The sequence below is a fragment of the Hippocampus zosterae genome, chromosome 2, assembly GCF_025434085.1.
Source record: "Hippocampus zosterae strain Florida chromosome 2, ASM2543408v3, whole genome shotgun sequence".
NCBI classification, from domain to species: Eukaryota; Metazoa; Chordata; class Actinopteri; order Syngnathiformes; family Syngnathidae; genus Hippocampus; species Hippocampus zosterae.
This window is the reverse complement of record NC_067452.1, coordinates 34,857,980-34,883,569: the sequence shown is the minus strand read 5'-3', so window position 1 is coordinate 34,883,569 and position 25,590 is coordinate 34,857,980. Positions and strand designations below refer to the sequence as shown.

The 25,590-nt window shown below is 41.1% G+C and overlaps 3 protein-coding genes across 13 annotated transcripts in view; 1 reads left to right on the top strand and 2 right to left on the bottom strand.

Annotated features, from left to right (window-relative positions):
* Positions 1-22,254, bottom strand: part of lamb2 (laminin, beta 2 (laminin S)) — a 52,078-nt gene extending 29,824 nt beyond the window's left edge. Inside the window, exons 1-2 of one of the 2 annotated variants that reach the window (XM_052050604.1) lie at positions 21,266-22,254; positions 20,983-21,035 (exon numbers count right to left, since the gene is read on the bottom strand). In XM_052050604.1, the coding sequence (XP_051906564.1) occupies positions 20,983-21,013 (31 nt within the window). In that variant the 5' untranslated portion in view covers positions 21,014-21,035; positions 21,266-22,254. The remainder of the gene's footprint in view (positions 1-20,982; positions 21,036-21,265) is intronic. The other variant, XM_052050612.1, reaches the window with a different exon arrangement.
* Positions 90-10,541, top strand: LOC127591512 (uncharacterized). Of its 9 annotated transcripts, XR_007959862.1 has the most exons (15): positions 90-529; positions 2,497-2,605; positions 2,946-3,108; positions 3,205-3,397; positions 4,076-4,152; positions 4,629-4,706; positions 5,183-5,260; positions 5,737-5,814; positions 6,301-6,378; positions 6,865-6,942; positions 7,430-7,507; positions 7,991-8,068; positions 8,557-8,767; positions 9,100-9,232; positions 9,507-10,538. XR_007959862.1 is itself a non-coding variant. In XM_052051756.1 (12 exons), the coding sequence occupies exons 3-12, from the start codon at positions 3,385-3,387 to the stop codon at positions 8,692-8,694; spliced, it is 774 nt and encodes a 257-aa protein (XP_051907716.1). In that variant the 5' UTR covers positions 1,678-2,605; positions 2,946-3,108; positions 3,205-3,384; the 3' UTR covers positions 8,695-8,804. The 9 variants fall into 9 exon arrangements, 1 of the variants encoding a protein (XP_051907716.1); XR_007959877.1 differs by lacking the exons at positions 90-529; positions 5,183-5,260 and having other exon boundaries at positions 1,677-2,605; positions 9,507-10,541; XR_007959867.1 differs by lacking the exons at positions 90-529; positions 4,629-4,706 and having other exon boundaries at positions 1,678-2,605.
* Positions 22,255-22,546: 292 nt separating the features above from the next.
* Positions 22,547-25,076, bottom strand: LOC127591479 (N-alpha-acetyltransferase 80). Of its 2 annotated transcripts, none has more exons than XM_052051703.1 (2): positions 24,812-25,076; positions 22,547-23,428 (listed from the first exon to the last, which is right to left on the bottom strand). In XM_052051703.1, coding segments are annotated over exons 1-2 (855 nt in total). In that variant the 5' UTR covers positions 24,814-25,076; the 3' UTR covers positions 22,547-22,575. The 2 variants fall into 2 exon arrangements, with proteins under 2 accessions (XP_051907663.1, XP_051907672.1); XM_052051712.1 differs by having other exon boundaries at positions 22,547-23,487; positions 24,812-25,073.
* Between the last annotated feature and the right edge of the window lie 514 nt (positions 25,077-25,590).

The window sequence follows — 25,590 nt, the reverse complement described above, 5'->3', positions numbered from 1 at the left end:
TTATCTGACAGTTCGGAAGTGAGTCGACATCTGCTCCGCAAATAACAGATATACACACACACACACACGCACGCACTCAAATGTTTGTGTGTGTGTGTGTGTGTGTGTGTGTGTGTGTGTGTGTGTGCACTCGTTTCCATGTTTTGAGGGGACATAAAATTGGAAACACAGTCACGTCTTGGGGACCATTTTTCTTATGGGGACAAAAAAGCAGGTCCCCATAAAAATAACGTATAAAAAGCATCAGAGGGCTGCCCTGAATGTGCCTGTGAAGTTTTTAGCAAAAACCCACAAGTCACCATTTTTACTGATTGTGTGTGTGTACACGGTGCTCAGCAGCCCACCACATGGTTATTCGGTGCTATTGCACTCACTCCTCCACACACACAATTTGCATATGCCGCGCCCATTTGTCCCCTAATGGAAGGATTTTTACAAGTGGGAGGGGGTCATCATTCAATTAGTGATCATCAGAAGAAGCCTGCAAAGCTCGAAGATGGCAGCAAAAGAAGCAAAAGTAAAATGCAAGGTAAGCAAGTTTCTATGAATTAACAAGTTATTTATTTGTTTAATGTTACAAATGTACATACTAAAATAAGAATATTGTCACTATTCTCTATGAATTAACAAGCATCGCAGCAACACTGTATTAACAATAACTAAGCTCTGGCATACAATAGTAAGCGCTTACTATTGTATGCTCTGGCATACTATTGTATGCTAGAGCTTCCCCCTATGGTTTATTAACTTATTTGGCGACTGAAAATACAGTAATTATAGTTTGTACATTTACATTGAAGCTCGAGGATTTTTTTTTCGGGTGCACGCATCTCAGGCTTGAATGAGAGCCGGGGCTCGGCTCGTCTCGGGGCTAATGGCCGAGTCGCGGCCTAACGGCTAACGGCTAGCACAACTGAGTGTGTTGACGAACGAGCGGTGACTATTCCTTTTTAACTTTTTTTAACCGCAGTTTCAAAATTCATTACGCACTAGCGCGACTAGTGAAACCGGCGTGGGATTTTGTCGAGTATAGCAAGTAGCGTAGGTAATGGAGACAAGCTAAACAAAACGTGAGCTACCGAGATCGGCTACGGTTAGGCTAAAGGTAAATGCTAAACACTCAAATGTGTAGACGAACGAGCGGTGACTATTCCTTTTTAACTTTTTTTAACCGCAGTTTCAAAATTCATTACGCACTAGCGCGACTAGTGAAACCGTCGTGGATTTTTGTCGAGTATAGCAAGTAGCGTAGGTAATGGAGACAAGCTAAACAAAACGTGAGCTACCGAGATCGGCTACGGCTAAGCTAAAGCTAAATGCTAAACACTCAAACGCCACTGCCTGGTCTCGCTGCTCTTTCTACCCATTAATTATAATGATGGAGTTTATGAACAATTAAAAGTTTAAGCACTTCAGCTAATGTATCGATTTCGTAAAGTGAGATGAGCAGTGATAATCTAATACATGGAGGGCACGCACACTGTTTGTGAAACAATAATATTTCTAATTGTGTGACATTCCAGATTCAAAGAATACGAAATTAGTAACTATATAAAGAACAATTCCTGCACTATGTTCCTTAGTTCTGTAAATTTAGTATTTAATATTGTTAAAGACAGGCTCCAGCATGCCTGCAACCCTTGTATTTCTAAATAAGCAGTTTAGAAAATGAATGTATGGAAATTGTTTCAACACTAAAAAAAAGGTATACTGACTATTTTAATGTTGATATGGCATTAATAAAAAGTATTAAAAAATATATTGTGCAACCTCCCACATTTATTTAACCCGTCTTTCAAAACTAGTGTTTTCCCATCAAAACTGGAAACCGCAAAAGTTATTCCGATTTACAAGAGCGGAGAGAAGCACTTATTTACAAATTACAGACCAATATTTTTCCGGCAAAAATTGTAGAACAACTATTTGCAGACAAACTTTACAAATGTATTGCAAAGCATAATGTAATCTGCAAATATCAATACGGTTTCAGAGAGAAAAGGGCAACATCTATGGCAATAATGGAAATTGTGGAAGAATCAATCAATGTGTGTATGCTTGCATGCTAGCAATCAGTTCAATAGTGGGTGTTTGGTCACTTCAAAAGTCGGATCTTCAGTCAAAAAAGGTTGGGCACCCCTGGTATCAGATGTTTGGCACATAAATGGTTGAAAAGCTATTTAGATGACAGCTACAGCTGTTGTGAAAACACTATAAAAGTAACTTAATTGTATAATATTAATATGCACAGTTCAACAATTTCCAATCAAACAAGTTGAAGCTAACTCCCTAAATTTATCAAGATCAAGGTGTACAACCAGACAAATGTTCTACTTATTGCCATTTCCTTTGAGCATATAAACTGTACTGAACAAATACATGTATTGATATTTTTTCCTTTATGTCGTTTTTTTTTCATGTCTTTCATATTGCGTTTATATGTTCGATATATTAATCAATTCTGACTGAATACAATGCAAACTCTTTTTCTCTCTCAAGTTTGAAATCCCACAAAGAGTCAGCCCCCTTCAGGACGCCATTCGTCACATTTCATTAAGGACCAACAAAACAGGCAAATTGTGTGCGAGGTACATAAATGCAGTCAAAGGTAAGGCGTTGTCTGAATTTATATGCTGCGGAATTATTACATAATATGGCATATACTGTAGATAAAACATATACAGTTATTATCAGATGAACACTAAATATGAACCCTGAGTTTATTTTTCCAGTTTCCGACTCAGTTTGTAAACAAGCCGTGATATAAATAATTAATTCCGTGTTTTGTCTTACTTCAGTAGAAGAACACCATGTGAAACCGAACAAATAAAACCAATTTTATTCGACAAGATATGTTTTCTAAATTACCATGGACCTCTCAATAATGGAAGACTAGATTGCAAAGCCCGTTTTTCCCCCCTAAAAACTATTGTTGCTGTCTGCTACAGGATGTGAAATATTTGCAAAGAGTACAATCGGCAGAGGACAATTTGTTGCTGAATATCGGGGATATATGATAAATGATGCAGAATACTAGAGCAGAAGATGAGTTTACCACCAATCATGTGCTGCGTTTATGTTTGCATTCAAGTGGAGAGGGAAAACATGGTGGTAAGACTTATTATCCACCTATTCTGCACCACTATAGACAATATCAGAATATTGTGATAATGATTTCATGTTGTTCTTTTTCACATATTTGTTAAGCAATGATGCTTCACAAGAAGATGAGTCATTTGGGCGACCAGTGAATGATGAACACAGGAGGCCAAATTGCCAGATGAAAAGGATTGATGTGGATGGTGTGCCACACCTATGTTTGTTTGCTTTCAATGACATTCAAGAGGGAGAAGAAATGACCGATGATTATGGTGGCGAAGACTGCCCATGGAGAACACAAGTATGTATACATTGCAGATTATAAAGAATGGCTCTGTGTAATAAGGATGGAAGTAACTTTTGAAAGAATCAGAATAGTAGAATCTTACTCGAAGTATTGTGAATCAAATTTTCCCATTTCCACCCACATTCCAAAACGCATGCTTAGCAGGTGAATGGAGTACTCTAAATTGTCTCTCGGTGTGAGTGTGAGCGTAAATGGGTGTTGTCTATCTGTGCCCTGCGATTGGCTGGCAACCAGTTCAGGGTGTATCCAGGCGGGGTACACCCTGTCCAAAGACAGCTGGGATAGGCTCCTGCATGCTACCAACCTTTATGAGGATAGACTAATTAGAAAATGGATGGATGGATGGATCAAAATGATCATTTATGGCAGGTGTATGGAATAGGTTGGTACACATTTCAAATAATTATTTTCTGAAACCTAAACTCAAAGCAAGTGCCAATTCAATTTCTAAAATACTTTAGAAAGTTAAGTGCTGCACGATCAATGATTTATCTCTTTGTCTTTATGGATGACTAAATTTACCAGAAGTTTTCCACCTGCCTTGCAAATTGTAGATCTGATCCAAGTTCTTCAGAGTTGCAAATAACAATCCTGCATAACTTGATGAGATGGGCTATTGGCCTATTCATAAATAATATTCTGAATCTCTATCATTGTTGACTGTCTTTCTAGATGACCAGCCTTTACAGTCACAGATGTGGCTCCTCAACCCTCTGTACTGCCTCAGAGTCAGATGCAACATACACCAGGTAAAGTCATATCCATCACTGTTTCATGATATTTGGTATCTCTATATCTGTGCATTTGGGATGATGGATAGTAATTTTCATGATAAAGTACTGTATGTATGCACAACAGGCAATTTCACATAATGCATTGGAAAGGCTAATGCGAGCGGACTATTTTAGGTCGTTTTAATTTGACACAGAGATCATTATGTTCTGGAGCTATGTCTCTTTTCTGGACCCTCACGGTGTCCCCATAGGACACGTTTACCAAGTGTGTGTGAGGGGAGAAAAAACAGTGTCCAAGCGGGGAAGAACTGACAAAGTGTTAACAAGAATGTCCCCACAATGTTTTTGAGTTTAACATGTAGAAAACACAGTTTTAAAAGATGATGTTGTTCTCTCAGATTTGTGCATCTAAATTTTAGACCGTTTACTTGAGGCTCAGTTTGGTTTGTTCTATCATATTGTCCAATTTTGTTTTCCTAACTGTATTTCAGATGACCAAGACAATACCCAATGAGACTACTTTACAAGAAAACTGTTGCGATACTGCTGGTCCAGGCAACATTCACCAGGTATAGTCATATCCATCACTGTTTCATGATATTTGGTATCTCTATATCTGTGCATTTGTGATGATGGACAGTAATTTTCATGATAAAGTACTGTATGTATGCACAACAGGCAATTTCACATAATGCATTGGAAAGGCTAATGCGAGCGGACTATTTTAGGTCGTTTTAATTTGACACAGAGATCATTATGTTCTGGAGTTATGTCTCTTTTCTGGACCCTCGCGGTGTCCCCATAGGACATGTTTACCAAGTGTGTGTGAGGGGAGAAAAAACAGTGTCCAAGCGAGGAAGACCTGACAAAGTGTTAACAAGAATGTCCCCACAATGTTTTTGAGTTTAACATGTGGAAAACACAGTTTTAAAAGATGACGTTGTTCAGTCAGATTTGTGCATCTAAATTTTAGACGGTTTACTTGAGGCTCAGTTCGGTTTGTTCTATCATATTGTCCAATTTTGTTTTCCAAATTATATTCCAGATGACCAAGACAATACCCAATGAGACTACTTTAAGAGAAAACTGTTGCGATACTGCTGGTCCAAGCAACATACACCAGGTATAGTCATATCCATCACTGTTTCATGATATTTGGTATATCTATATCTGTGCATTTGTGATGATGGACAGTAATTTTCATGATAAAGTACTGTATGTATGCACAACAGGCAATTTCACATAATGCATTGGAAAGGCTAATGCGAGCGGACTATTTTAGGTCGTTTTAATTTGACACAGAGATCATTATGTTCTGGAGTTATGTCTCTTTTCTGGACCCTCACGGTGTCCCCATAGGACACGTTTACCAAGTGTGTGTGAGGGGAGAAAAAACAGTGTCCAAGCGGGGAAGAACTGACAAAGTGTTAACAAGAATGTCCCCACAATGTTTTTGAGTTTAACATGTAGAAAACACAGTTTTAAAAGGTGACGTTGTTCTCTCCGATTTGTGCATCTAAATTTTAGACCGTTTACTTGAGGCTCAGTTTGGTTTGTTCTATCATATTGTCCAATTTTGTTTTCCTAATTGTATTTCAGATGACCAAGACAATACCCAATGAGACTACTTTACAAGAAAACTGTTGCGATACTGCTGGTCCAGGCAACATTCACCAGGTATAGTCATATCCATCACTGTTTCATGATATTTGGTATCTCTATATCTGTGCATTTGTGATGATGGACAGTAATTTTCATGATAAAGTACTGTACTTGCGCACAACAGGCAATTTCATACAATGCATTAGGTCGGTTAGTGTTGGTAGACTATATTAGGAAGATTGAATTTGTCACAGGGATTTTCGTCTTTTGTAGTAATTTCTCTTTTGTGGACGCTCACGGTGTCCCCACACCACTCGTTCACTAAGTTTGTGTGAGGGGTGGAAACTGTCAAGAGTTTCAATATGGTCCCCATAAACAACTGACAAAGCGTTTACACGAATGTCCCCACAATGACTTTGATTTTAAAACATATCAAACACAGTTTTACAGGATAAAGTTCTTCTCTCAGATAATTTGTGCATCTATATTTAGATGGTTTACTTGAGGCTCAGTATGTGTTCTATCATATCCTCCAATTTTGTTTTCCGAATTGTATTCCAGATGACTAAGACAACACCGAAAGAGGCGACTTTACATGAACTCTGTTGTGATAGTGCTGGTCCAAGCAACATACATCAGGTATATTCATATCTATCCAATGATTCATTCCATTTGGTATCTCTATAACCGTGCATTCGAGATGATGTACAGTAATTTTCATGATAAAGTACTGTACTTGCGCACAACAGGCAATTTCATACAATGCATTAGGTCGGTTAGTGTTGGTAGACTATATTAGGAAGATTGAATTTGTCACAGGGATTTTCGTCTTTTGTAGTAATTTGTCTTTTGTGGACGCTCACGGTGTCCCCACACCACTCGTTGACTAAGTTTGTGTGAGGGGTGGAAACTGTGTCAAGAGTTTCAATATGGTCCCCATAAACAACTGACAAAGCGTTTACACGAATGTCCCCACAATGACTTTGATTTTAAAACATATCAAACACAGTCTTACAGGATAAAGTTCTATCAGATAATTTGTGCATCTATATTTAGATGGTTTACTTGAGGCTCAGTATATGTTCTATCATATCCTCCAATTTTGTTTTCCGAATTGTATTCCAGATGACTAAGACAACACCCAAAGAGGCGACTTTACTTGAACCCTGTTGTGATACTGCTGGTCCAAGCAAAATACATCAGGTATATTCATTTCCATTCAACGATTTATTCCATTTGGTATCTCTATAACTGTGCATTCGTGATGACGGACAGTAATTTTCATGATAAAGTACTATAGTTACGCACAACAGGCAATTTCACATAATGCATTAGGAAGGTTAGTGTTGGTAGACTATATTAGGAAGATTGAATTTGTCACAGGGATTTTCGTCTTTTGTAGTAATTTCTCTTTTGTGGACGCTCACGGTGTCCCCACACCACTCGTTGACTAAGTTTGTGTGAGGGGTGGAAACTGTGTCAAGAGTTTTAGTATGGTCCCCATAAACAACTGACAAAGCGTTTACACGAATGTCCCCACAATGACTTTAATTTTAAAACACATCAAACAGTTTTACAGGATAAACTTCTTCTCTCAGATAATTTGTGCATCTATATTTAGATGGTTTACTTGAGGCTCAGTGTGTGTTCTATCATATTCTCCAATTTTGTTTTCCGAATTGTATTCCAGATGACCAAGACAACACCCAAAGAGGCGAGTTTACCTGAACCCTGTTGTGATAGTGCTGGTCCAAGCAATATACATCAGGTATTTCATATCCATCCAATGATTTATTCCATTTGGTATCGCTATAACTGTGCATTCGTGATGATGTACAGTAATTTTCATGATAAAGTACTGTACTTACGCACAACAGGCAATTTCACGTCATGCATTCGGAAGGTTAGTGTTAGTAGACTACATTGGGTAGATTGAATTTGTCACAGGGATTATCGTCTTTTGTAGTAATTTCTCTTTTGTGGACACTCACGGTGTCCCCACACCACTCGTTGACTAAGTTTGTGTGAGGGGTGGAAACTGTCAAGTGTTTCAATATGGTCCCCATAAACAACTGACAAAGCGTTTACACGAATGTCCCCACAATGACTTTGATTTTAAAACGTATCAAACACAGTCGTACAGGATAAAGTTCTATCAGATAATTTGTGCATCTATGTTTAGATGGTTTACTTGAGGCTCAGTATATGTTCTATCATATCCTCCAATTTTGTTTTCCGAATTGTATTCCAGATGACTAAGACAACACCCAAAGAGGCGACTTTACTTGAACCCTGTTGTGATACTGCTGGTCCAAGCAAAATACATCAGGTATATTCATTTCCAGTCAACGATTTATTCCATTTGGTATCTCTATAACTGTGCATTCGTGATGACGGACAGTAATTTTCATGATAAAGTACTATAGTTACGCACAACAGGCAATTTCACATAATGCATTAGGAAGGTTAGTGTTAGTAGACTGTATTAGGAAGATTGAATTTATCACAGGGATTTCGTCTTTTGTAGTAATTTCTCTTTTGTGGACAGTCACGGTGTCCCCACACCACTCGTTGACTAAGTTTGTGTGAGGGGTGGAAACTGTGTCAAGAGTTTCAATATGGTCCCCATAAACAACTGACAAAGCGTTTACACGAATGTCCCCACAATGACTTTGATTTTAAAACATATCAAACACGGTTTTACAGGATAAAGTTCTTCTCTCAGATAACTTGTGCATCTATATTTAGATGGTTTACTTGAGGCTCAGTATGTGTTCTATCATATCCTCCAATTTTTTTTTCCGAATTGTATTCCAGATGACCAAGACAACACCCAAAGAGGCGACTTTACTTGAACCCTGTTGTGATACTGCTGGTCCAAGCAAAGAAAAAAAAAAAAAAAAGCTCTGTCATCCAAGCAGGGCTCAGAGTCAAGCCGCTGCTCCTCCGCATTGAGAAGAGCCAGAGGAAGTGGCTCAGCCATCTGTTTAGGATGCCACCGGGACGCCTCCATGAAAAGGTGTTTCGGGTATGTCCCACTGATCAGAGTCCCCTGAAGATGACCCAGGACAAGCTGAAAACTCTGTCTCTCAGCTGGCTTGGGAATGCCACAGGATCACCAGCAAGAGCTGGAGTTGTTTGGGAGGGTGAAGTCTGAACTTCCCTGCTTTAGTTGCTGCCCCCGTGACCCGACATTGGATAAACGGAAGAGAATGAATGAATGGAACACTGAGATACATTTAGAAATTAATCGTAACTGGTTGAACTTTCTAAAGACTAAGAAAAAGTTAAAAAATGAAAGTGATAAAGCTTCAGTTTTCTATAAGTGTAATCACAATTTGGAAAAATCTTTTTCCATAGGAGAAAGAAGTGAGAATGATAATCCGTGCCAATTAACACCCAAGCGACGGACACCATTTTCAAATAGACAGGCCATCATCAGATGATGATGAAATTCCATCAAGTATTCCTGCCAAGAGATCTTCCTTCAAAGGTAAACTGAGAAATCATGCTGCTTTTAAGAAAATGTACTGTCACTGTCCAAATTAAGACATAAATGTAATTTATCGCTGAGACATGATTATCTCCTTTTCATGTGCATTTTAAAGTCATCTCTGAATGGTACATTTGTTCTGAAAATGTTGTGAAATGATGCAACAGCGCAGCTTCTGTTGCTCATTGAACAGCAAAATGTTCAATGTGTTTAGATTGGAATTTAATCATCTACTCTCCTTGACTTTCAATAATAAAACTATTTTTTTTCTCAGTACTTCTAGGAAAGAGGAAGAGAACTCCCTGGCAGGAAAGCGAAATAAAGGCAGTGGAAAGGCACATGATGGGACTCATCAAATCTTTTTGCGTCCCAGGAAAAATGGATTGCGAAAGATGTTTAAGGGCTGAACCAGAAGCCCTTACAACACGAGACTGGCAAACCCTCAAGTATTATGTTTATAACCGCATTTCGGCTGCCAAAAAGAAATTGCAGCACAAATAAGTTTTCAATCAATCTGTTGAGGCACTTTTATTTTCATTATGGATATTTCACTTTGAATGTATTTTTAAACAATGTCAACAGTTTGTTTGATGTTTGTTTAAGGTAGACCATAGGTGTCAAACTCTGGTCCTGGAGGGCCGCTGCCCTGCATGTTTTCCAAGTCTCCCTGTTGCAACACACCTGATTCAAATGATCAGATCATCAGCAAGCTCTGGGCAAGCCTGACATTGAACCTGTTCATTTGAATTTGGCTGGATCTTTGATTGCAACAACATGCCAGAAATGTCTTCCATTCTCTGAAGCAGACATATTCGAGTCACATGACATTTAACAAACAAAATATATCAAAATAGATTATTTCAACGATTATTATTCAAATGAATTGACTTTCATTTGACAGTTGGGTTCAGATGCTTGCCATTTTTGATGAGTAATGCACTTTGTGTGAGGTCCCCAGTAATCACATGTACTTGGTATAGATCCTGTGTGAATTATGTAAATACATTTAAATATATTTAAATTAAGTCCTCATAAGGCATGTAAACTGGACTTTTCTGAAGTCCCCATATGACATGGTCCAACCACATGACTTCATAAATTCTGATATTTAAAGGTGTTTATAAGCTAACACCACCACCTTGTGTATCCCTGATTTTTTGCAGAGCTCTATGTCATTTAGAAAGGGTGGTCCCCGAAAGTGATGAACTAAAAAGTAGTCCCCACAAATCACATAAACCGGTCTGTGTGTGTGTGTGTGTGTGTGTGTGTGTGTGTGTGTGTGTGTGTGTGTGCAAAGAAGCAGAGAGAGGATTAGGGGGAGGGAAACAGACATATACTGTATCTTGTCACATTTATCTCTCTACGTGTCTGTCTGTGAATGTGTAAACCTTTCACGGTTTCCGTGTCTCACTTTTGACGTGAAAAAGTCCTTTCGTGAATGATCAGTTGTGCACATTTTGCAAATCCTATTCCCCCACTGTTTTCCAGTAAAGGACAGACACATTTTCCATGCTAGAGATTGGATGTTCTTTTTTTCCCCCCTCTTTGGTTGATTTTTTAAAATTTAGTTTCATCACTCATAATCATGCTGAGGGAATTTTTATTGACACCGCTGTATATGTTCCATTTATTTTCAATGAGATGGTTTTGCGTCCCTTTAAACTGGTAACTAGCTCTTGCGACAGCAAATTGAGGTATTTAAATTAAGAATTGAAGTGTTCCTTTCCGAACAGAAAAAGAACAAGATGAAGAAAAAAAAACTTTAGAGTATGAGTTCCTGATCTGGATAATTTGAATTTGATGTCACTAGCATCTTCGTATTTTTTTTCTATTACTTAAATGCAATGGTTTTTGCACTCTTCTCTCAAAACAAGTATTTATTAAATTACCGTAGACAACTATGTGGGGAAAAAATGGCTTTGACGTTTAGCTCAGAATCAGCGCGAATGTGAACATTGGAAGTGAAAGGTTACAGGGAAGTGCTTTGGATTAAATACAGTACGGCAGGTTATCTTTCCTCCCCCTTCTGCACCCATACATGGAGAGAGAAGGCACGGAGGAATGCTGGATGACAGCTGAGCAAGGAGCCGCCGTGTCTGTGTATGAGAGGCTCGAAGATCACTCGCCACTGCTGTCAATTAGACCGCAAGAGCAGGAAATACACCATTAGCGCTGTCACACTGCTGTGGACTACTTTTTAATACAGGCAATTAATCATGAAAGGGGAATTCAAGTCAAATACATCTTTACGATATGTTCTGTGCCTTGTAATTGTGGAATGTGAATTAAGTCCACCTGTTTTCACCCGTCGCTGTCTACTGAAAATGACATCACAGTACCTAAGGGCTCAGGTAACGCCCATCGCGGCTGACATGATTTCTCGGTTTGGTCATGTGACACTTGCAGGCTGAGCCCTGAAGCAGAGTGATGTCATTTTCAGTGCACAACAAGTGGCAGTAACAAGGCAAAACGTCAGCCCCCCCCCCCGACCCCCTGAGACAGATTTGTCTGCTTAATTCATGTTCCGCGCACGCAATATGAATCAGAATCAGTGCTTTTCTACGAGGAAGCATTCCAGGTTCAACCCTTTCATGGACCCTGTAACCTGATAAGATGCCCACTGTCGTAACCGCTGTCCCTGGAAGGGTTAAGTCCTTTCGTGAACACAGTGAAGTCTAGCTACTAAGACCAGAGACAGACCGTCTCTCAAATGCACCATTACCTCAGGATGAATGAAGACAAAAAAAAACCCTCCCTTTGACACACGTCCAACCTATATCTAGTAGCAGATGCACTCCATATTTAGTTCAACTCTCAATCCATCTGCATGACAACAAAGTACAGCTACCGTGTGGATGGTTGCAATTCATTCACAAAAAAAAAAGCAGCGAAGCAGGAAAACTGTCAGTCAGACGGGATGGCAAAGGGGGATTTAGAGAGGGGCGTGTCCTGGAGAGGAAGTGGCATCATCATGACACATTTAGAGAGGTCTGGCCAAATCCCGAGAATGGAAAAGACAAACTATGTATTGCCCCCATCAAGTAAACAATGTCTGCAACTAAAGGCGGTAATAAGGTGAACATCTAATGAAGGTAAATGATGGCAGAGAACAGAAAAAGGCTTTGGTTGATCTTCTAGCTGCAGATTTGCCGTCAGGTAACAGAGAAAAGTCAACATCCTTCTCCTGGCTAATTAATTTGCTCAGCACTTAGCGAAAGGATGACTGAGTCGCTAACAAACAACCGGCTGCTCTCCTCCACTCCTCCTCATCGCAATCCCGCCTGGATGCCGCATCCCTCTAAGCAGCTTGCACTCCTCCTTTCTTCCTTGCTGTTTACTCATTTCTGTCATCCTACGAAGGCATCATCATTGCGCAAGCGGTGTGTAAAGTATTATATTCCATACCACTACTCACAGGACATCGGCAGGTTACATGCTCGGAAAAACGGGACGGACAGCGGCTGTCAACAGGCATTCGACCGACTCGGAAAAGACGAGCCGTTCAGGAAAAAAAAAATCACGAGATTCCCAATGGCCACCACCCCCCAGATAGTCATACAAAGTGTGTTTAGCATTGACTGCCACTACTATCCTCCACTTCTTCAAGAAGAAATTGTTGCATCCTACTGCAACACCAATGAAGTTTATTTAAAGAATAATAAAATAAAAATATCAAGTGCATTTTAATTTGACCAATATATTTATGGTTGCTGTCGTCTGTGGTTTTTTTTTCCTCCGCGAGATCAGAAAGTGCACAAATTGCAATAAATTTTCCATCCCAGTTGGAGATTATGACACGTACTTTAACAGAGGGCCCTTTCGAAAGGCTTCCACAGCGGCCTAGCATCGGTTAGTACCCTGACATGCAAACAAAAGATTCATTTGTCCGTTTGGACCATTTGTGTACCTTTTGTAAATCTGAACAGTACTTATTTTTACCGAGGAATTCAACTTGGAACCCTACAGGGTAAATCACATAAATTTGTACTGGAGAGATCCTACCGAACCCAACCAGTTCATATGCACATTCAGAACCTTTCATGAGTGAAAAATAAAAATGTGATTTTTTTTTACACGATTAATTAGATTAATTCGATTAATTAAAAAGAAACATGTATTAAAAACACAAAAAAGTAAACAAAATTAATATAAAGGATACGTTTTTTAATTGTGCACAAAATGAACCAGCCAGTGATGGCCAAGCGGGCGTGTCATTAATTAATCTCCATGGCAGAGGCTCCGTCGAACCCCTGAGACTGCTTCACCGAACCCATAAGTTTCGATCAAACCCAGGTTATGAACCACTGCACTAAAGAAATGGCAAAAGTCACAATGTTGGCAACAGTGCCTACGCTCTTGTCACCGAGCTCCTCTCTGGTTGCAGCCACATTGTTAGTGGAAGCTGTGTGCATCAACATGTGACGATAAACATTTATTTCATATGAATTTGATTAAGAATCCTTCGTTTAACCCTTTCACGCACCGTGTCACCCGATAACATGATAACCTGTCCACTGTAGTGACTGCTGTCCCTGAAAGGGTTAATCACACAAATATTTTGTTTGAAACATTATACAAACATATTCTTTGGAAAGAATTTCAGGGTGAACAATTGGATTTCATTGCAGGTAGGATAAAGAGGGTGCCCGTGGAAAAATGTCTCACTTGTAAGGGGTCCCTGTACCCCCGTTCTAGAAGGGTGCTAGCGTGAAAGCGCTCGAAGAGAACGCTTGGCTGCAGATGCGCGAAAGGCGAAAAAAGCGGGCTTGACGTTGATCATGTGCATTGGGAGAGCCGCGGTCCTCTGCCCACCTGTTGCGGATGATACAACATGCTTCTCCTTTCAGACGTCTCGCCCACGACACGGGAATGCGCTTTGCGTCTTCCAGCTGTCTCCATGTGCCTGCTAATCTGACACAATGTGTCACGGCAGCATCTGGGCCCGCTCACTGAGAGACTATGTTAGACTTCCAGACAGAGTCAAACACTCTCAAATCCAGCAACAGCTGAGGGGAACAACAGTCAACGCCAAGCCAAGAACATTTGGATTGGATGCTTGACTACAGCCAAGCCTGTAGGTCCAGTGCCGTGAGTTAAATTCTGTCATTTAACCCAAATGTTTGGATGAGACACAGTTGAAAGCGCGCAAAACTCCTGAGTTTCAATCACTGCCGTGCAAGACCTCACTTTTGCAAGCATCAACTTGGCAGTGCTTTGTTTTTTACTGGGCTTTTTTTGACGGCAGCTCCAACAAGGGATGCTAAAAGAATTGAGCAGAAGCAGAACGTACACCGGACGTTCGCGTTCAAAGATGACACCAGCATCACCAGATATGTTGACACACATCACCAAATTTGTCACATGCAAATACAGAACACTCCCAAACAAGTCATAGTTGCATTCATCCCATCAATGAACGTGAAGTGAACCAGTGCCGCTTGCAAGGACGTCAACCAAATAAACCACGTCACCATCAGTAACTCGCGGACCTCCAAAGGCCATAATATTCCACTCCAACATTCCTTGTAGCTGGCAGTAATGAGCGACACGCGTTATTTGCGTTGTGCTGACAACAGACAAAAATGCAAACATTTATGAAAACATCGCTGCTCATCAAACACATGCTAATGAACCAATAACATCAAATGACTGACGTACCTAAACTCAACTCAACACTTGGGTTACATTTTTTTTTTCTTTTGGCATTTAGTAGATAATGCAGATTATGCATGCACTGTAGATAATGGTGGGTTGCGCCGTTGTGGGCGTGAACACATCTGACTTACTTCCTGGACAATGAAAGTGGCTCTTCTTATTCCATTTAATCTCAGTGCAGTCGAGGTGCGATCGAAGATCGAAGAACGCAAATTACATTTATAAAGAATTGCAAACAGACCTCCATGGGTGGAAAATTAGTTAGCCAGGGCAACCAAAGATCACTACTGTTAAGAGGGCATTTGGAGATCGTCTTCCACTGCGATCATTCATACCAGTACGGGCGTGACCTCTCACAAACGGGCAATGGTAATAAAAATGGATTCAATGAATTGATTTCTACATATTGACTAAAATACCACGGCATCAAACACACATACATGTATCAGAGGAGCGCAGAATTTGTCTGCCCGCTGCGCAATCAAATTAATCAAAATCATGTTCCGTCAGCTCCACCGGAACTGAGATCTGCTTTCACCTGGTCGAAAGTATTTTCTACTTTCTGTCACTAAATTGTCAGATGCGCAGGGGGCATGTAAAAGAAAAATCCCTCAGTCTGCCAAAACACCCGGCATGGCGTACAATTACGAAAATTAACTGGCGTCAGTTTTTACGCCGAGCCCATGTGTGCTGTCTACGAAAATAGAGTCCTACGTTGTAAAAAAAAAGAAAAAGTGCTTATTAAGAGCGTTAAAGGCCATGAAATGAAAGTGATTAGGATGATCGTATCTCAAAAGGATCAGCTACTGACCACAGACTAAAGAGAGCAGATGACGAGGCACACATGGCCGACAGATGTTGGCTTCGGCTTTTTGGTCAACGGCGCTTGCAGGTTGGCTTCACTGTCCGTGCTAATTAGAGGCCTGATGACCAAAATGTGGTGCGGCTGAGAAGAGACAGCTCAGAGAAAACCCACAGTACATCAGGGACTTGTCAAAGTTTATTTGGAGTCTGTTTGTTGGGAAGTTCTTCTTTTAATGTAGTTTAAAAAAAAAACTAAAGCAAAATTTAGAACAACCGTCAAGCTACGATAATTATTCTTAATGCTTAAAATGCACTACCAAATAAGTGAAACAAATCCGTTTTTTCCCTCCAAAAATATATTTTCTTACATTACATCATGCAAGGTAAAACAACACTGACCTCATCCAATTCTATATGTCAAAGTCAATTTTTACCCATTACAGCCGGAGAAAACGGGCAACATTATTTTTCAATCTGTTTTATTTAATGTTTTCTCATGAGAATTTAGTAAGATGTGCAACCAAAAAAAAAAAAAAAAAAGATATAGCTGCATAGTTTGGCCACAAAATCACTTTTTTGGCCATCATTTCGTAGGACTTCGCATTAGGGCACGACATTAATTGTCACATCACTAATTCATGAGACGGCAGCAAGTTGAACTCGTGGTTAGCATGTCTGCCTCAGTCGAAAAGTTCTTCGCTCAGATCTTGGCTCACGTCTGACTGTGCGGACTCGTTCACTTCCATATTTCAGAAAGACCCAAATTTGCGTATTAGATTCAAATATGATTGTTGCATGGTTGTTTATCCACGTTTTTGCCCAAAGTTGGCTCGGATAAGCTCACGCTCACGTGTTTACTCGCATGAATTTATTATCCTTCATAACGTGCAGGTATCTGCCAAGGTTTAAACACTGGTCAAGTGTGAGACTGAGATGAGTAACACACAACTGTGAAGCCGGCGAAAAAGGACAAGTAAGTTGAGCTGAATACTGTTCGGATCAAGTCTTGAAGGAGGCGGTAATGAGCAATAAATGTTTGCCAACAGCCATCCATCCAAGGAGGGGAAAAGACAAAGGGGCTGTGTCATTGGACTTAAAAAAAAAAACAATAAAATAAATAAAAATAAAAACATTGAGATATGCACAAAAAAAAAACAATTGGGGGGTTTGATCAAATCTAAGCATTTCGCCAGGCCAACATAGGAAGCGGCAGCAAGGCTACTGTCGATTTGCTCTTTTCATTATAACCGTCGCAGCAAGGCGAAGAAAAAGCAATCTCGAGCGCCAACACACTTGAATGACCATCGATGGATTCATGAACGGGGATGGAGGATACGACTTCCGAGTAGATGTTACACTACACTGTTAGAATAAATATCACAGGGGTGCTCGGGAATTCTAATGTCAATATCATGCAAATATAGATGACCTCGAACATACGTGACAGCTGGCTCATGTTTACAAGCTTTGTCCAGTGTGAGTGTGTGTGTGTGTGTGTGTGTGTGTGTGTGTGTGTGTGTGTGTGTGAGTGAGTGAGTGAGTGAGAGATCCAATTCCCTCCTGACAATATCGCAATGCAATTGCACCTTCTCTGAAATTAGATAATTAGAATTCTCAAGTTGCCAAGGTGTTTAAGAGGGCTGTTTTACGCAGCCTGTCATTACCATTAGGCCGGGGGATTTGCGGCAGAAATAAGAGACTCGGAAAATAAAATGATCGAGGTGCAGAGAGTGTGGAAATAATATTGAGATTCTTCCAAAGGGGGGGGGGGTTAGGGACCAGAACGTTCTGATTTAAAGTAACTACAGGGGCACGTCTCAAATCGAATGTTGACACTTTTTTTTGTGAGGCCATCACAGATGGCTACCGGTGACATCAGTGAAGAAAATACTGTCATCTGCTTTGCCTGAAATCCTGACGCACACGCACACACTCTCAGGTACTCAAACTCTCAAATGCACACTTTAAAATTTTCATATTGTGTAAAGAGAAAAACCGAATTATAATGAGTCCAACACAGGACTGTTTACTGAGCCAACCGATTCTACAAACAACATTTGGTTGTTTAAATTCCTGATCGATTGCGCTTAAAAAAAAAACCTTTTGGATTTGTCACCCTGCTACCACGAGAAGTCAAATGTTCTCTGGGTTAGAATGTCAAACGCTACCCCCCGTCCCCCGCGCGCCTCCCCGAGTAGGACAACAGTAATCCTTCGGTTCGGCCAGTCGGGCCTTTGTTTTTAATGAGGCCAGATCCATTTCTCATTTCATCCTCCCCCCACCTTTATCTCCACTTCCACTTTTCAGACAGAAAAAACCCAACTCGTCGAGCCTTTCATATCAACCAACCTGTTTCCTCTCTCTGCCCTCCCTTTTGCACCCACCCCGAAGGCCCAGCCCCCTTGTTCTTTGTTTCCGAATTCTACCTAAGCCTTTCTTGCTCTTTTAACTTTTTCCTGCCCTTCTCTCTCTCTCCCTCTCTCTCTCTCTCTAGCTGCTGCTTTGTGGGCTTTGCTGCACCATTGTTCCGATATCTACACATTTCCGGAGGCTGTCGCTTACAAAAGGCCACCGAGACACACTCCCAAACTCCCATTTGCCTTAAACCCGCCTTCACCTGCGAGCGTTGTGCGCGCACATACACACACACACACACAAGCTGGAAGCCGAGAACCCCCATGTCCTTACACACGTCAACGTGCAGGAAAAGTTGAATTAACCAGGATTTGCCTTGTCTCAAATCCACTTTGATGTGCCCTTCACAAACACGAAAGCAAGCCCACACGCACAATACTCATAATACACACACACATTGACAGTTCAGAACGCGCGCGCACACACGTGCGCAAACACACACACACACAAATCCACTCATCCCAGAGAAATGCAAGCGCAGAAAGGGGAAATGTGACAATGAGGGGACAACATTGGTCTTTTTGTCCAAGTGAAACACGCACACGTATATGCACAAAGACGCCAAAACACCAATTAACGTCTGTGACCCCCGAGGGTTTGGAAATGAGTCATCCGCCTTGTCCCGAAGTCTTCATCCCCAGCTGTCTGTCATTGTGTCTCATGACGGTGTGGGATGTTTAAACCCCCAAATTCTCCACCGCCATTTCCTTCGTCCGCTTTTCCTCTCAGCTTTTCAAGTGATTCGGGATTCCAAACTAAGCTTGCAATTGTTGCTCAAGGGCACCTCAGCGGAGACTTTGTGACGAATGCTGGGGGCATCCCTTTGCCCACATCCTTATGCTAATTTGGGTTGGGGTGGGGGGGGGGGGGATCGATTGTGGGGGTCTTTGGTCGCAGGGCACATTCTAAAGCACTCAATCGTGACCTCCGCTCTTCATGTTGTAACCAAAAAAAAAACAAGCACTCCCACCTTCTTGTGTCTTCCCTCTCAAAGAAAATCACAATTAGAAAACTACATAAATAAATACAAATCATATGGAATAGGAGGAACACTTTCACAGCATTGGGACGTGAAGACTGCGACATATCAAAAAGGGTCTGGCTGCTCAATACAACATGAATAATAAAAATATAAATAATCAAAAACTAATTGCGGAATTAATACATAATTACGTGTGCGCTTGTCTTTGATATATGGTTTATATACCTTAATGATAGAATAAACGATGTCTATACTATTTATTAAGTTTGAATGATGTCAACAGTTGACAAAGTTTCCGATGTGAAAAACAAGCCAAGTGGACTTACACACTTTGTAAGAGTCAAGCTTCACTGTACGTCATTTTATCAAAATTAGAGTAGAGGATTTCATGGTTCTTATGTTCGATGATGGTTAACTTATTTTTACACCTGTACAACATCGAGGGCACATTAAATGTGATTGAAAACGTTGCCGTACAGTAAAGCAAGTTTTTAATGATGGAAAGAGATAATTTTGAAGCAGTGTGATTGCTTTAAGCACGGGTGTCAAAGTCAAGCCACGGGGGCCAGATCTGGCCCGCCACATGATCTTATGTGGCCCGCGAACGCCAATCAAACATGGCAACTTCCATGATGCTTGCCAAAATATGTAGCAAAATTTAAAATTCTCATATGTAATAAATATGAGAGACATTTTCAGCATTTTGTTGTTGCTAAAAACCTCATTACAGTAACTTAACTCATTCACTCCAGACTTGGTCCAGAATTGGCTGGTACTGAATGAGTTAAATGGTTGCATAAACTGTTATTCTTGACTTCTTCATATGATTTCAGTCACAATGAACCTCAGAGGGAAATGGTAAATAAAATGTGGCCCGTGACGAAAATGGGTTTGACACCCTTGAAAGGATGCCCTGTGATTGACTTCCACCAGTCCTGGGTGTGTCCCAACACCAAAGCCTATACACTGGACTGGTTGCAAGTCAATCGCAGGACGCATATTGTAACCGGCAAACAACCACTCAAATCACATTCACACTCATGACCAATTAAGCGTCTTAAATGAACGGGTATCTTTTTGGAATGTGGAGGGCCCACACAGATGTTCAAACCTTAATCTCCTGAGATTGTGAGGCAGATTTACAAACCACGAGGCCACCAAGCTGCCCGTGTATGAACGCTTTGCAAAGAGTTCTCTTTTTGTGGACTTTACATTCATTGAGGCAAATGATTTGTCTGTCCCAAATTTTTCCGCATACAGAAAACATAACGATGCATGAGGGAAGTGGAGGGAGGGTTGGGCTTTTAGTATTTATTTTATTATTAGTAAAAATAAGTTGTTTGAAATGTTTGTCTTTTGTATTTTCATTTACAAAAATACAAATTCATATGATGAAGTAATTATTAACTGTGGGCCGCATACGGAAAAAAAGGATGTGAGGGGAAACGAAAAATAACTTCAATTTACATTTTGAAAAATATTTTTTTTTTGCAGATGAAAACATTTAATTGAAAATTATATAAATATCTTTACTTTTTAGTTCTAAGACTGGGCCAATAGAAAAACACGTTGTCGATGGTGCCCTTGCCAGACTTTGGATCCCTAAAAATTAATTGTCAAAAAGACAAACGGTGACTCTAAAGTGGCCCTCTGCCTTCTGCGCATGTACAGTGTGCGCCCCAGCCCAGAATGCTGCTAAATGATCTGGCTTGTTTGGCACATTTGACTTGTTTTTGTGCAGCCAACATGAACCAGTTCATGTGTAGCCCTCCAGTGACCTGAAGACAATCATTAATGCCTCGGCAAGTCCACCACTGGATGACTTCTGAAAGATTTCTCAAGGATCAAAAACCAAGGCTGCACTTCAAAAGGTGCGGGCGTACAGTGCACTCACCGCAGACCAACACGAACAGTGACGCTTGCATCTTACAGCCGCACTCAGACAACCTGCGGGAGAAAGTTGGAAACTTCAGCAACCGCACCGCATGCCTTTGAAATACGTTTACCTACTAGTTAGAAAAAAATGAATACATATATTGATATTCCAAGAGCACGCGACGAGTCTTTTAATAGGACTTCTTGATTTTATTTCTATCGAATTTGTGTGTGAGTGGGTAAAAAAAAAAAGGTTCAATTTACGCACGGTCATTAAACGCCACAGGGAAGCGGACACTCACCGCGGTGATTCTGTTCAGATGTGCGCTCCGGTATCGGTGTCCGAACCCACTGCTCGTCCTTCGGGTCCACTTGCTCCGAAACTGCGGGACACAACAAGAGGAGCTTACGTCGCCTTGCTCCAGTGGGGAGCGAAACTTTTCTACTCCTGCGCGTGGAAAAACCCGGGTTGGAGTCCTAGTGGAAGGGAGCAAAGCACAGACGGGTGGGAGGAGACGCACGGGCGGTCCTTCCGTGGGGGCAGAGGGGGGGGGGGGGGGGAAGTACTCACCTACATACTTGAGTAAAATAAAAAGCACTCACACTCCGTTCTTAATTACAAGCACAGATACTTGGATATGAAAAATCGTATAGCTAATGATGTTCAATAGAGAGGGGGAAATTATTTAACTTAACTTACAAAGTCTCTGAAATGGACCTAGAATTAAAATAATAGATATGACAAAAAGGGGGTGGCACTGTGGTCAATTGGTTCACACGTCCACCTCACAGTGCAGAGGTCGTGGATTTGATTCCGGGCTCCAGCCTTCCCATGTGGAATTTGCATGTTCTCATCGTGCTTGTGTAGGTTCTCTCAGCGTAGTCTGGTTTTCTCCAGCATTCCAAAAACATGCATGGTAAGATGACTGATCACTGTGTGGTGTGATTGTGAATATGAATAGTTGTTGTCTCTGTGTGCCCTGCGATTGGCTGGCAACCACTTCAGGGTGTACCCCGCCAACTGCTCAAAGACATTTGGGAGCGAGTCCAGCAGGCCCGCGACCCTCGTGAGGATAAGCGGTTAAGAAAATGAATGGATGGATGAAACAAGACCGATTAAACTTTTTGACTATAATTCTAAATTGCTCATCACTATACCAGCCATGATTTTGCTTTGGGACTGTTTTTTTCTTATTTTTTCTACTGGAAGTGAAGTGAAGCCTGAGAGAATTTGGATGGAATTATGTGCAGTTGGAAAGAGCAGTCATTCGTAAAAGTACATACAGAATTTTACTTGCAAAAGAAAAAGTCAGCAAAATTATTTAGTGTGTGTGCATGTGTGTCTGCATAAACACGAAGGACTATAGACGATTGAAAATTCATTTTCAAAGCGGACTTTTCCAAAACTGAAAAGAAAACTTGAGAAATCAGACAACGGCCGTAGCTGGTTGGCTCGTTTACCGGGTAAAGGGATTTACTGTACTCACCACTTTCACAGTGGCAGTAATGCTAATGTTCTGACTTGTGAGTAAACAGGACATTACGTAATAACTTGATATCAGAAAAAAACTTTTCTCTCCATCTTTAGACTGTTTACCCCCATAGGTGCCGTTTAGAGGTCTTTGTGCATCCAAAACACAGATGCTCCCTTTGCGTCTCTGTAGGGGGTTTCTGTGAGAGTCTGAATCAGAGGTACTCCTTCAGCTGGAGGAGGGATGGAAGCAGGTGGAGGAGGAGGAGGAAGAGGTATGACAGAGGGCAGAGGTGGAGGAGGGTTTCGGAAACAAGGAGGAGGATGAGGTCGAGTAGACCCAACTCGGTTCCCTTTTTGGACCCTTTCTGTTTGTTTTTGCATGTTAACCTCGCCATTATGGATCCCGGAAAACCTGAGAAGCATCTCCATAGGAACGAATGACGCCATGGATCCTGTGTTCTGCACTGGGGTGGACAGCGTGTAGCCAAGGTGGGCGTAGAAGTGCTGCTTATCGTGGGTGGTCAAACACAATCGTTTGAACCCTTGCCTTTTGGCGAAAAGCTCAGTCTTCTTCATCAGAGTTCCCCCGTAGCCTTTGCCTCTCTCTGCCTTCGACACGACCACCGACTCTACAAACAGGCTGCCGCCGTGGCCTACGACTCTTGAGAGCCGGGCGTGTCCAAGCACCTTCTCTGCATTTCTGGGACCCTGCAGGAGAACCAGACAGATGGGGAAATCCGGGCAGGATTTCTGCATCGAGTGGACGCGGGCAGTCTGGCTCCTCGGCCACTCGGAGTTGACCAGGTCAGCGCAGGGAAGCAGCAGGTCCGGGCGCAGGTGGATCGGAATAACATGGATGTCTTCTCCTGGCTCAGGTTCCGCTTGACTTTTTACTTGACTTTCATCATCCAACACTGAAGGCTCAGAGGCTGTCCGAAAATGAAGGTTCATATCGAGCCCGTCTCTGGTAACTGGCATTCCAGACTCAGCCCTGCGGTGATCATAGTTTAATCCAGGTTAGCCTTTAAGCAGTGATAGGAAATGTCCATCCTGAAAAATAATAAATAAGTGTTTTTTTGAAACTAAAATAGTACCCTGACTGATGAATTTGTTTCAGTGACAAAGGGTGCTAATAAAGAACATACAACACAGATTGGAAGGAAATAAACTGGCTTTATAAAATATACCGGTAATCAAGACTCCAGCTCGGGTTGGGCATAGGCAGAAATGTCTTCTCCATACCGTTTTCGCCATTCAATAAACTCCTCAAATTGCATCAACGACTGTCACTTTTTTTCCTAGACTTCAGTCAAATGGTGGTCTATCTGTAGCTTATTTGTAATTCAAATTTGCATTGCAACACAACAGAGAAATACATCACCCAAGCAATGGTTCTCGCCTCGAAAAATGTGTAGGTTAAGTCAAAGTACCATTGTACCGAATAACCAGGGGAAGCACACCATCTGAATGAAGCGTGATGCTGCCTATTCATATAAATAGGCGAAAAAGTATAACAGTGATTCTGAACCACTGTCGCAACATTATTGCGACACATAATGCATCGTTATTCTTCTATCCGTGTCAGCAACATATATCGACTGGCTGAAATATTAAACGATCCTCCACTAGATGGAGAAGGTACAATTAAACGGTGTCGTCATTCCTTCAAGGTAATTGCTTTGTGTTTAACTTGATTTCACACGAACCAATTATGTGGGTAAATAATTGTGAGATCTTGCTTCATTATATATATGCTTTGAGACTGTTGGTTATGTGCCACCAGATCTTTAGAATTTTAAAAGTGTCCCTCCTTTACACATTAATGGCTTGCAAACACAGTTGAGTATAAATGGAGACCTAACTGTAGCTTCTCCTAGTGGACAATAGAGGCAAGCGGGTGTTGAGCTCATGAGGTGGGGTCAGACATGATAGTTCTACAAGTGCGCTGCAGTCTTTCTAATGAGGACAAGGGACACTAGGGAGGACTTTAATTTGGAGATCATAGCAATTACAACAAATATAAATCGATCTGCACGAATGACTTTTTAGAAAGCAGTGATACAAGGACGGCCCAGTTAAAACGACTGTCTATGACCAGTAACATTATTTCTACTATTATTCTTCGAAAAGTATCAATTCTAATATAGCACGAAATTTTACGAGACGGTTGTACTTGGAGGCCAAATTTCTTGTAGTGGAAATCCAAAACATTCGTCCCTCCTCGCTTGCCATTTTCCTAAAAACTAGAGGAAGTGACGAAAGGTAAAACTGAAAGCTAGCGAGTGGTGCTAACTTTTCGTGTTGAATGTTGACGTTTTCTTGAGCAAGATACAACACACGGTATTTTCCAGACTTCCGCTATAACGTTACCTACATGATGTGTGTCGCTCGGTCGAAGGTACGGGCAACTCCTGCTCCTGAAACAGCTGGTCAGCTGCGGCTTTTCCTGGCTTGTAGCGCTCATGAGAACTGCCAAAAGTGCTCCAGGAACAGTTTCATTACCAAAAATACTGCCATGACTCGAAGATAGAAACGTGTGGCCGGTGGCGCTTTCTGCTCACATGGTCCTCGTCTGCCACCATTCGCACAGGAGCGGTATTGCAAATACATGTAACAATGAGCACATGGAATTATTGCTTCACAATACAGCACTGTATTCAATATACCGTATACAATATCCTCACTGAAATTCATTGAACCGTTCGATATCATCTCATAACTTTGATTCCAAAAACAAATAATTTCCAACAGAACAACTGCAGTATACAAAAATATTATGGAGACAGCCGTTTAACAAAAGTTTTCCTTTATTTTATTTTTTTTGTTTTCTTTTCATCCAGGACAACTCATTTAGGATAATCGAGGAGAAATAAGCACTAATAATTTTTATTAGCTTTTCTTCTGTGTTCTTACAGAGATTAAGGGTGAAATTATCAATTGGTCAAAACAAAATTTAAAAAAAACAAATATGATAGCAACACATGAATAATTAATTCAATACATTGAAGTGTGGCGTCAACGATAGAATAAAGTCAGAGAAATGGAGGATGTCACCACTTCCTGTGGTACTGTAATAATCACCAGCACTAACTGAACTCAACAACAGTCGAGGAAGAAATGGAGTGCCCTCACATTGTTCTGCACCCGGGCCTC